General features: G+C 38.4%; 1 protein-coding gene across 1 annotated transcript in view; it reads left to right on the forward strand.

Annotated features, from left to right (window-relative positions):
- The window catches only part of TBC1D5 (TBC1 domain family member 5), a 470928-nt gene that overhangs the window by 336631 nt on the left and 121088 nt on the right, over nucleotides 1-13209 (forward strand). The window contains exon 15 of the mRNA XM_084621915.1: nucleotides 460-602. Coding sequence (XP_084478041.1) covers nucleotides 460-602 — 143 coding nt within the window. The remainder of the gene's footprint in view (nucleotides 1-459; nucleotides 603-13209) is intronic.

Consider the following 13209-nt stretch of genomic DNA (forward strand, 5'->3'; position numbering starts at 1 on the left):
TCTGGTAACTGCAATCCAATCCATAGTGATTCCTGCTTCATTTGCCTGGACTTTTTGGAGATTTAAATAAATCACTGGCTTTATCCTGCTGCTTAGCTCTTCCAGACCTACATGAATGATATTTTCTCACCCTCTTTTAAAATCAGTATTAATTTAAATGTACAAGATGATGATATGCAGAGTGGTATAAGATTTCTCCACTGTGTCCCGCATGCACAATAACATTTTAATCAGTTGAAACTTTTGAAGTCCTTAATGTATTTCCTCCTATAACTGTGTTAGGATATACAACAGCACTTCTCAAAATAAAAATTTTAATAAAAAGATTGTCAAATAAATTAATGCTTTTTAAAATTCCATAAATTGTTTCAGATCATGCCTGATCTTATGGTACATATGTTGACTTAGTAATATTTGTAATTATTTCTACTGAATATATATGGTGTTTTTTTTTTCTAGACGATGGGTAAGGCTCCTATTTGGACGAGAATTCCCACTTCAGGACCTTCTTGTTGTCTGGGATGCTTTATTTGCTGACAGCATCACCCTGGATTTAGTTGACTACATTTTTGTAGCCATGTTATTGTATATTAGAGATGCCTGTAAGTATCAGTTACCTTCTTATCTTTTTTTTTTAAGGTGCAATCCCAGTTTTTTAAAAGAAAAAGGGTGGAGAGTATCGAAATTTCTGAATTTCATTTTTGAAAGCGTTCTGTGTAATTGAAAATTATTTAAAATGCTAACTACAGTAGGAGTTTCTTGTTACCAAATGTGGTCTGATATATTTATGAAAGACATTGAATGTTGGAGTTAAAACCAAGGTTTGTTTTCTGAATAGTATTATCTTTTTTATACAGCGTTGTGAATTGCATATATAAAGTAGAGTTATACAGATATGTGCAGAGCTCCACCTTCTGACAAAGCTGACGTATTGAAAAGTCTCCCTTTGTGGAAATATCTTTATGCTGTTCTCATTCATATGAGGAATAGAGAATGTTAAAGGCAATGATAATTTAAGACAACTACTCATAATTTTCTAACATATATATTTAAGGAAATTTACATATGGAGATAAGTCACATATATGTTGTTTATTCTATGGGAGTATATAATTTAAATAATAAATGACTTAAAATTATTTTAACACACTTCTGAGATTTGCCCAATAGTGAAATCTTTATTGTGCTAATGATGTGCAGTAGATACATATGAATGTTAGGCTGGGACAAGTAAGAACATCAAAAATTAAAGTTAATACTCCATCCTTAACTTGTATCTTTGTGAATGGGGGGAAAAGACACTAAATGATTAGTTAAGGAGCTCTTATTTATAAACCAGAACGTATTTCTAGTCATTACAAATGTAAGATTCTGGTTTTTTTAAATGGACCACACAAATCATACCTCTCCATGATGAGAAGTATTTGTCATAAAATATGTATCACTTTTTATTATAGAGACAAGGTGGGTGAGGTAATATCTTCTATTGGACCAACTTCTGCTGGTAAGAGAGAAAGATACTTTCAAACTCTGTGTGGCTCAACAGCATGTCTCCCTCACCAACAGAAGTTAGTTCAGTAAAAGATATTACCTCACCCACCTTGTCTCTCTCAGATTCAAGGACTGACACAGCTACAACAACACTATATACATTTTTATAGCACACTCGTCAAAATTTTACACATACCCATTACCATTAGTTTATAACAGTGCTTTAGGTCCAACAAGATCTAGGACACATAGTTCCAAACACATCTGTGCCTGCTATTTTATGGTCCAGTCCTGCAGATTCTTAAGCATGTGCTTTACACATGCACTAGGTCTACTGACAATTGTGGGACTACTTGTGTACATAAAGTTAATCATGTATAAGCACTAGCAGAATAGGGACCTTAGATTCCTCGTGATGATGCTGCCACTGAACTCATTGTTGAGGTTTTAAAATGCCTGTTTCTGTTTGAGAATGACCTGATTCAGAACCACTGTGGTCTATAAAATAAATCTGATGGTTGTGAAGGCACATTAAGTGGAAGTAGTCTTGAAAATTTTGTTGGAAAAATTTAGGGTGAATGTATAGTAACAAAAAGAAAAGGAGTACTTATGGCACCTTAGAGACTAACAAATTTATTTGAGCATAAGCTTTCGTGAGCTACAGCTCACTTCATCAGATGTATCGGATGCATATAGGAACAGATTTTTTTTTAAAATCAATTTTTTTTATTATTTTTGTTCCCCTCTAAAAAAGGATATTGTGGGAAAGTGGTCTGTGCACACACGAGCACTCCCTAAACTTTTGGTTTCTTGCAAACTTAGGCACAAGCACTGGTATGAAGTAGCTATGAACTGAAATAGTGTTCTGAGAATCCATGACTAGTACAGCCACTGTAAGTAGCTTTTACAAATGGAGCTAGTTTGCCAAAGCCAGATATACTGTATTTGTAATTGATGGCAGGGCACCTTTGCTGTTTAAGTAAACATAAATATAAAGATAAATAACTTACACTCGTGTGGACATTTTTAATTATTTTTAAGCTTACGAGGGTGGTACAGCAATGTAGCCAGACATAAGTACAGAATACACTGTCAAACCCAGACTCAAAATAAGTATGGAGGCTTTTCACATTTCTTGACTTTAGGGAGAAAGAGTGTCTGTGGATCAAAATCAGTATGCTTTTACAGTTTTCAGCAATTTTTTTTATCATTGCTAGTAGCTGAGCTTTGAGGAGAAAACAAAACATTTTAGGAGTCTTGTGATACCAAGTTCTGTTCTGAAATTTTTTAAAGCAAATATTTGTGGGGAAACTTCCATTTGTAGTATTCATTTGTTAGGTTTTGTTTTGTTTTAATTAAAAATACCCAATAATAATTACCCATCCTTTAAACTAATGGACTTGGAAAGTTTGAAATTTAAAACTCTGTACATTTTAAACAAAGAGAGTTAATATTAGAAGTTCTAAAACAAAATGAATTATTGCAAAGCCAACCACAACCTATGATAAAGCTGTAATAATGACAACATTTTCATGTATAAAATTTAGGTTAGCTCTTAAATACTGTGCATGTTAGATTTTTTTAAACTATTCCTTGTTTGTTTTTTGTTCTTGCTGCCATACATACAGTATTTTGTTATCTTGCTCTCAAGAGCATGGCTTCAAGAAAGTGTATTTCTGCTATAATTTTACCCTTTATTTTAAAAATAGACTAGATATGGAATAAAAAAAATTAGACTGTTACATATTGTACCTATGAAAAATGTGGTTGTAATGACAGGATCATTCAGAAGATTACAAATATTTAAGCATGTTCATGAATTCTGAAACCTGCTGTGCACAGATGCACCTCTGTACACATGCAAAACCCCATCAGTCAATGAGAGTCTGCACAGGCAGACAGAGCCCCCAGTTAACGTCCAATTTCAGGATCAAGGCCTAATGCATTTTTGTGGTTGTAAAAATTATCTGCCATTTTGTGGAAAAATTCATGCACAATATCAAAGTTATTTTCCTATCTGTTAAATCTTGGATCTGAAGTATGCACATACTCTTTTCTTATGTTAGAGCATGGAAATATATCTCCATTAGCAGAAGCTGATGAGTTCAGAAAGGAGGTTTGAGGACATTTATTTCATGGGGGGTTTTTTCACTGCACAAATATGCAACTGGAGTACAACTGAATATTTTTGTATTTCAGAAAAAAAATCAGAAAATACAGCAGTGAAATATCTTTTCTTTCAAGTCGAAAAACAAATAGAGAGGCTGCTAATGTTTTGCATATTTGTCTGATGTGAGGCCATTGTAAGTACATCAGCATTTGACGGTAGCTGAATAGACAAAATGACTGCTTTTCCATTTGTACGATTAGTTTCTGCTTTAAAACCAGATATGTCCATTATCATCATCATTATTATTGCATACCCAAAAGTGTGCTGGATACTTTGTGGAAGTAAATGAGCCACAGTCCCAGCTCTGAATAGTTTACTTAGTACTTTTGTGACATCTGTTATACAACAAGGTGTTCAGGAAGTTATATTTACTTCAACTAAATGGCTACTCTATAAGAAAAAATTGTTATGTAAAATAGAAGGGAGAATTAGTATCACCATTCCTGTGTTGGGACTCCATGTGGATGCAGGAGGTCAGACTAGATGATCATGATGGTCCCTTCTGGCCTTAAAAGTCTGAGGACTGGGCAATGTCAAACAATACACTCCTAGGCATCTCTTGGCTGGCAAGAAATGAAAACTTGGTCACAGACAGGCACAGTTATCCACAGACCCCTGCCTCTGCTCATGAATGGTTACTGGGTCAGTGGTAAACTGGATCTTTCTTTAATGGAGGAGCACCCCGGAAAAATCTATTTCATATTTCTGTGAGCACAGAATGACAGTTCTCAAGACTGCAATAGATGCCTTGTCCATTCTCTCTTGGGGGAAGTTTATCTGCATCGCATCCCCATCACCAGCAATGGGAAAGATCCTGACCAAGTTTTAGAAAAACAAAGGTTTCATTTTCTTAATTAGCCATCTGCTGTCCCCGGCAAATATAGTGTCCATTCCATTTGCGGTTGGCGGTGATTATCATGAAAACCTTGTAACATCAGATGATTCTGAACCTGGACGTCCTTTATCCTGACATTGCCTAGTCCACAAGGCTTCACTAATATTGCATAACATTAACAGCCAGGGTATACCCAGCTATTCTTCCTTCTCTTTATATTATTTTATCTTCAAATTTTGTTACATTTTGTTCTTATTTTGGGGTGTGTTATTCGCCACATCTCATATTTTTACAAGTTTTGTAGTTCATCAATCCCTAATAGAGAAGAGTCACTCTTCTGTCAAATGCTTATTTATTTCTGACTATTCAGAACCTGATCTTTTAGATGTTACAAACACTGAACTGTTGGAAAATTAGTCCTTTTTGAGTGCACCCACATCAGTTTTTCCGCTCAGCGTTTATAACGATCTTCAGTATGTAATCATGTTACAGACTTATATGAGTACTTGTGGCACCTTAGAGACTAATCAATTTATTTGAGCATAAGCTTTCGTGAGCTACAGCTCACTTTTATGCATCCGATGAAGTGAGCTGTAGCTCACGAAAGCTTATGCTCAAATAAATTGGTTAGTCTCTAAGGTGCCACAAGTCCTCCTTTTCTTTTTGCAAACACAGACTAACACAGCTGTTACTCTGATACTTATATGAGTTGAACATTCCATACAATTTAAATAACTAGATACAAAGGAAAACTCTTTAACTGACTTCTTGATATAATCAGTTGGATTGAGCTGGTTCATTAATTTAATCAAACAGGTGCTTTTTCTGAGACTGCCATTTTGTTCTCTAGTATGTTAAGATCTAGCCCTTTTGGTTGCTAAGAAAACCTTCGGAATGTTAGCTGAGTATAAATTGCCTGAGATTGGCTACAGATTGGGACAATGGCACTGAAAGATGTGAACTGCCCCTAATTCTATAACTTAACTATAGTTAAGATTGAGACTAGTTTACTGTTTAGCAGCTGATTTCATAGAATCATAGAATCATAGAATATCAGGGTTGGAAGGGACCCCAGAAGGTCATCTAGTCCAACCCCCTGCTCAAAGCAGGACCAATTCCCAGTTAAATCATCCCAGCCAGGGCTTTGTCAAGCCTGACCTTAAAAACCGCCTCCCTAGGTAACGCATTCCAGTGTTTCACCACCCTCTTAGTGAAAAAGTTTTTCCGAATATCCAATCTAAACCTCCCCCACTGCAACTTGAGACCATTACTCCTCGTTCTGTCATCTGCTACCATTGAGAACAGTCTAGAGCCATCCTCTTTGAAACCCCCTTTCAGGTAGTTGAAAGCAGCTATCAAATCCCCCCTCATTCTTCTCTTCTGCAGGCTAAACAATCCCAGCTCCCTCAGCCTCTCCTCATAACTCATGTGTTCCAGTCCCCTAATCATTTTTGTTGCCCTTCGCTGGACTCTCTCCAATTTATCCACATCCTTCTTGAAGTGTGGGGCCCAAAACTGGACACAGTACTCCAGATGAGGCCTCACCAATGTCGAATAGAGGGGAACGATCACGTCCCTCGATCTGCTCGCTATGCCCCTACTTATACATCCCAAAATGCCATTGGCCTTCTTGGCAACAAGGGCACACTGCTGACTCATATCCAGCTTCTCGTCCACTGTCACCCCTAGGTCCTTTTCCGCAGAACTGCTGCCTAGCCATTCAGTCCCTAGTCTGTAGTTGTGCATTGGGTTCTTCCGTCCTAAGTGCAGGACCCTGCACTTATCCTTATTGAACCTCATCAGATTTCTTTTGGCCCAATCCTCCAATTTGTCTAGGTCCTTCTGTATCCTATCCCTCCCCTCCAGCGTATCTACCACTCCTCCCAGTTTAGTATCATCCGCAAATTTGCTGAGAGTGCAATCCACACCATCCTCCAGATCATTTATGAAGATATTGAACAAAACTGGCCCCAGGACTGACCCTTGGGGCACTCCACTTGATACCGGCTGCCAACTAGACATGGAGCCATTGATCACTACCCGTTGAGCCCGACAATCTAGCCAGCTTTCTATCCACCTTATAGTGCATTCATCCAGCCCATACTTCCTTAACTTGCTGACAAGAATACTGTGGGAGACCGTGTCAAAAGCTTTGCTAAAGTCAAGAAACAATACATCCACTGCTTTCCCTTCATCCACAGAACCAGTAATCTCATCATAAAAGGCGATTAGATTAGTCAGGCATGACCTTCCCTTGGTGAATCCATGCTGGCTGTTCCTGATCACTTTCCTCTCATTTGTCTAAGTGCTCTAAAATCAACATATTTACTTGGATTGTCTTGAAATTTGCTGTGCCTCATGGGAATCCAGGATAGTTGTCCAAATTTGAAATTGTGTAATCCAGCGGTTCGTTAGTTACAGCCCCCTCTTTTTTTTTAAAAAAAAAAATCATGTGTAATCAAAATTTTACAGTTCTTTTAACTTCTATTTGCACTCATCTGGGGACCAAACTATAGCTTGATTTTTACCCAGCAACTCAGGTTCCTTTTGAAGAAGCATTATTTTAAATGTTATTCAGGGTAAAATTTGGATCTACAATGTGGCTAGGGTCAAGACGCTTGCACATATCATAGAATATCAGGGTTGGAAGGGACCTCAGGAGGTCATCTAGTCCAACCCCCTGCTCAAAGCAGGACCAATCCCCAACTAAACCATCCCAGCCAGGGCTTTGTCAAGCCAGGCCTTAAAAAACTCTAAGGAAGGAGATTCCACCACCTCCCTAGGTAACCCATTCCAGTGCTTCACCACCCTCCTCGTGAAAAAGTTTTTCCTAATATCCAACCTAAACCTCCCCCACTGCAACTTGAGACCATTACTCCTCGTTCTGTCATCTGCTACGACTGAGAACAGTCTAGATCCATGCACTTTGGAACCCCCTTTCAGGTAGTTGAAAGCAGCTATCAAATCCCCCCTCATTCTTCTCTTCCGCAGACTAAACAATCCCAGTTCCCTCAGCCTCTCCTCATAAGACATGTTCCAGTCCCCTAATCATTTTTGTTGCCCTCCGCTGGACTTCTTCCAATTTTTCCACATCCTATGTAGCAGGACTGAGGCTCTGTTGAAAGCTTGAGTGTTTGCAGGTAGCTGACATGCTCAGTAAGATGACCATTGAACCTGAGTAGCACCATGTGCGACCTACCTTTGGCTGCTTTCTGAGAATGTGTTTTGTGCACATTAGTTGCTCTCTGGTTACCTTCTGCAGAACTTGCTTCTGGAAGTTTTGCCCTGAGAACAAAGTTTCTGGTTTAAGAGTCAATACATCAAAGTTCTCTAAAATCCAGATGCATACTCCGATTTTACTTTAGCAGTATCACCAAGGAAAACAGCATTAATTAAATAGAAGGAAGAGGAAAGACATTAGTCTACAGCAGCATTAAGGTAATATGCCACATGCTCCTTGCCCATTTTCTGAACCAATGGGATTGAATGTGACCAAACCAAAGCATGAAGCTGTACCTCTAATCCCGTTCAGCACGGTCAAAGTGGTTGCTGAGCATCAGAAAAGTATCCATAATGGAAAATTCTGTTCTAAGGACAGGTATTAGGTTGACATTGACTGTGATGCCAGGATACTGTGATCAATCCAAACAGTAATTTGTTTATCTTGAAAAATAAACACAGAAAACAAATTTCAGCATTCTAAAATAACAAACCCCAGATTGTATTTTCCCCACAAACTGCTATAAAATAATCAAGTAGTGCAGAAACTATGAGAACATTGAAAAACAGAGCTCTAACCCAAAAGACAGAATTTTTTACACCTTTTGTCACCTCTATTAAAATGGAAATGCTGGTGTCTCCTTAACTGTGCAGCTGCTACTGCCCTGCAACTTTAATCCTACCTTTTTGGAGTGATCTCCCAGCTTGCCCTGTCAGATGGTATGGCACTCTATCCTTCCAGATAGAGCATTGTGGGGATGCAGCATAAGGATATAGCAGGAGAAACAGTCAGACCTAGTCCTCACTAAGGCAAAAGTCACATTTAGGGAAGACTGAACAAGCTTCATCTAGCCTATTCTTGACTGCCCCAGAGTTCCCAGATGTCACTACCTATTGACCTTTGTCCTAAGGATTCTCTCTGGAACATTATTTCTCTCTGACCTGTAGAGCACTGATATCATGTATACTACCAGATTGCTCTGAATCCACACAGCAAGAATAGACTATTGTGTTTCTCTATTTATGCAACACACATAAATGACTACAGAAACGAGTGGTTCATGATGCCTTTGAGAGCAGATGCACTCTCCTTGTATCACAGTGACACTGTGGCAAACTGCTAGAAAGTAATCCCTGCACCATTCAATACAGCTGACCTTAGCATAGTGAAGGGCAGTTGGGGTGTATAAAAAAAATGAGAGAATACAGTTCTGTGGGACACAACATTCCCACATAAAATGGCACATATACTTAATCATGCCTCATGTTTGCTTATTATAGGACAAGCTGGGCTAAAACATACTTCTATATATCCCCAGTGGCCCTTGCCATATCCCTGGGGCAGAGTTAAGGTTACAGGGCAGGGCTGGTATGCAGTTTAACTCTGTATTATCTGGTTTTCAGAAGTTTAAGTATAGGTGCACTTGATGTTCTGGAAGGGTACAAGAAATGGACAGTCAACTGTAACTATTAAAGAAGTTTTGGAGCAGTGAATTTATTTCAATATTGTGGTATCTAGCAGGCCTAATGATGATTTAAATGTTAACATTAACTATTTCGCTACTGATCAAAGCATGTAAGAAAAGATAGATATGACTATACTATGAAGGTCTGCACAATCTAGTGTTTGACATTTCATTTTGAAACCAAGAGTGGGTGGTGTTTAGGAGATACCACCACTTACAGTTTTTCCCAAGCTGACCCATGGAGCCAGTAAGTCAGAGGGAAGAGGGAGATAAACCCAGGGTGATATCCTGCGAATAGGGAGCTTTCCCACATAGCCAGGCTAGTGTCTAAGCACCACCAAGGACCACAGCAGAACCTGACAGGGTATCTGAGCCCCACTGAGACTGATCTAAGGTCAGGAAAGCAGCAAGGGTGTCCGAGCCCCACTAAGAAGGCATCAAGCCCGTGTTGCTCAGCAGACAACCTGAGTCTTAAAATATGTTTAAAAGCTATTACATCTATCCTAACTTCAACAAGAACATTGACCATTTTTCACTAGGTAATGTTATCATCCTGTCTCAGACAATTGCAGTTTCTGTATTAGGGACAGTGGTATCCAGAGGTTCTGCAGCATCCAGTGTCACTCCTGTTGCTCTAATAGGAATATTGATGAAAAGCCCTGACGCACAACCAAAGGAAATTCACACACAAACATGCTTGTGAGTCAGATTTAACAGTCCTGGTGACCTCTTTCCTTCTGAGAAAAAGTTACATGCATCTGGCGTTACCTCTTTGTTAGGAAGGCTTGTGTGCTTCGAAACACAACTAACAGCGTGTCCAGACAACACAGAATTTGTTAATCTGTATTCATTCTGATGCAACTATTTACAGAAGATCTGCCAAGTTGAATTCATCAAGGCTCTCCTTCTTGAAGATGAGGTCTAATATGTCTTTCAGAAGGTTCCAGCTGGTTCTGTAAAAAGGCTGCTAAAGAGATACAGGACGTCACAGAAACCATCAAAATGTATAGAGGAGGGTGTGTCTACTTTCTTTTGGAGCCATTGAGACAGATCACTATGACTCAAATAAGCAGTTTTCATAAAGACAAGATGCTGCATTCCGTAGTGAACAGAATTTCCAGAAGCCATAAACCACACAACAAAAACCATCTCTGACAGTTTAATATTATCTATACTTTCTCATGCTGGACAAGGCTTAACATTTGGCAGTTTTTCTCTTTCTGCTTTTTTCAGGTACTGATCATCGGGAAACTTTCTTTCTCTCCTTGCTTAATATTTAGGATACCCGTCGCAATTCTTTCTACAGCTTATTTAATTGTTATCTAATTTTGCATTTTGCAGCTCCTATTCGGCATGCTTGGGAAGGCTGTACAATATGTAAACACAAGTAAATTTGCCCTTTCAGGAAAATTCAAACATATTTTGCAAGCAGTCATAAAAATGTAAAAATATTTCCAGTTTGTAGACTAGAGAATACTTGTCCTACTCTGAATAATGATGTTCTGCAGGAACTTTTGCTCTTTGTCCCAGAACCCTGCGTTCAAGTGAATGCTGTCCTTTAAGCTAAACTGAATAGGAAAACAGATTAAATTAAAACTTGCAGACCTTTTATTAAAGTCTTTTACTAGTCAAACCAATGCTGCTAGTTCAGACAAAATCCAGATAAGAAAAAGGTTTATAGCAAGAGTTTAACACTATTAATTTCAATGCACCGAGTTCTTATCTGCCTCCCGAAATCTTTTCAACAATGTTCAACTCTTCTCCAAAGGTGGTTTGTCCTTGCCTTTTTTATGCAAACTTCCCAGGTGATTATCTTTAAGTCAAGGGGAGTTCGACTGGACTGTAAAGTAGGAATCTTTTAAAAAATCTATTCCCAAGAAGTTCATTTGAATTGGACTGGAAATGGTAAAAGTAATAGCCACTTTTTATAACTTTAAGATTATGTACAGTTGCAGCTTTGTTTGACAAATTGTATCATATGATGAAAATCTGTTATTAAAACAATTCATTACAAGGACCAGCCATTATAGAAAGGCTAACAAATTGCCTGTGCTTGTTCCAAATACTAATACTGGATTTCCTAATGTCCAAAGATTGTGTGATGGGTTATTTTATGCATCAGAGGCATATTTACCATAAGGAAAAATCTTTCCTTTTTTTCCTATAGATGCCCTCTTAACTAGAGGGTTAGCTCCCTCCTAGGCAGAACAGCCAAAAAAGAGCCTGTGGCAAACATCTGCCGGATCATCTTTCTGGATGTCTTTCATCATATTTCAAAAGAATGTACAAGTGCCATAGTATGCTACTGTGCTTCGCTATCCCTAAGACTGTCCTTTCCGCCGCTTATCACAGACATTTCTAGATTTTCCCCTCATCTGGGATATGCCATCCTCTGATTTGTAGTAACATAGAGAATTAGAGGAACCCAGAAGCAAGATTATCTCTGAATTAGCTGTTTCTCCTTTCTGGAATAAAGCTTCTATATTATAATATACTATATACATTCCTCCATATTGGGGAGACCTCTTTTTGGTACTTATTTTTTTCCTTCTGAAAAGTTCGCTTTTCCACAACACACTAGGTTTATTTCTGTTACTTGCTGGTGGGCCTCAGAGGCATTCCAAAACTTTGCAAGTCTCTCTAGAAACTATTTCAACTTATTTTTCACAAAATAAAATAGGAAAAAAGTAAAAACAAGAATTGATCCTATCTACTGATTTTGAAATTTTTTTCCTGAAGAAAGTTTGCGGTCATCGTCAGGACAAAAGTATAGTGCATTTCTACTATTGTGTTTAGTTTTCAACCTGTTCCATATTTGGCAGTGTTTCACTTTGTACTTTTTTTCTTTGTATGTTTTTTACCTTTCTCACTTTTGCCTTTGAAATGTTATGTTACTTGACTACTACTTCACTTTCCCAAGAATCTCTTCATAGGAGGTACTGTTGTTTAGTGGGTAAATAAGAGGATTGTGAGCCAGAACTCATAAGTTTTATTCCCGGCTATCCCACTGGCTTGCTGTGTGGTCTAAGGGAAGTCATGTAATCCTTCTCTGTTTTCCCTTCTTTTAAACAGTTATTAAAATACTTTTTTACTGTGGCTCATTGGCATAACTTAGTTGATGTTACAGATGGTCTGAAGTCTGTTGATGATGTATATTTCATGGCAAAGGCAAATTGATAAGAGGGTTTTGAAAAAAAAGTAAATCCATGCTACCACAATGACCAGCTGAGATGGAAATTGGATAGTTCTTGTAATGGGGACGTGGACTTTGGCGTTTCCTCCAGATGTTACTCCTGATCAAACTCTCTTTTATGGAAATGTTACTTTCACCTACCCTGTTACGATAATGAACTCTAACAGCTTGGTCTGGATAAGCAGAGCAGGTGAGAAATATGGTGAGACTTCTCTGGACAGTAGGGAGAGGCTGTCAGGTTGACCAGGGAATTATCACAGAGGGACTAGATTTGTAGGTATGTAAGGGGTTCTTTTCTTCTGCTTGTAAATTAAGGGGAATATACCTCATTGGAATTTACCAAGTTTTCAGATGAGGTTTGCTAGGCAAACCATTTCTTTTGTTTCAATATCATTTTCTCTCTACTTTTAATAAATCTTTTTGAAGAAGACCACAGTTGTATAGGATAACTCACATACTTGGCCCCAAAGAGACATGAACCCGTCAGTCTCTTTAAGGAGAGGAGCTGAAGGGAATTTCAGCAGCCTAACTCTTTACTCAGTCTTGGTCAGACGGGCCCTGGGCAGAGATGTTCTCTCCCATTAAGATGTCTCGCAAAAGACTGGAGGCAGGTGAGTACAAGGGGAGAAGCCTAACGACCAAGGAGGAGATGAGAGTGATTGGGGGGTGGGGGTGAATGACAAAGGCACTTCCAGATCCATGTATGACAGGCCCTATACTATATAAATGAAAAGTATTTATACTGCTGAAGAGCCTATCCTTCTATTATTCTACATCAGTTTTTATATTGCTCTCATCATAGCAATGTCTAAGCACCTTCCAATAGTGCACATCTG

The sequence above is a fragment of the Lepidochelys olivacea genome (genome assembly GCF_965140295.1).
Source record: "Lepidochelys olivacea isolate rLepOli2 genome assembly, chromosome: 2".
Classification (NCBI taxonomy): domain Eukaryota; kingdom Metazoa; phylum Chordata; order Testudines; family Cheloniidae; genus Lepidochelys; species Lepidochelys olivacea.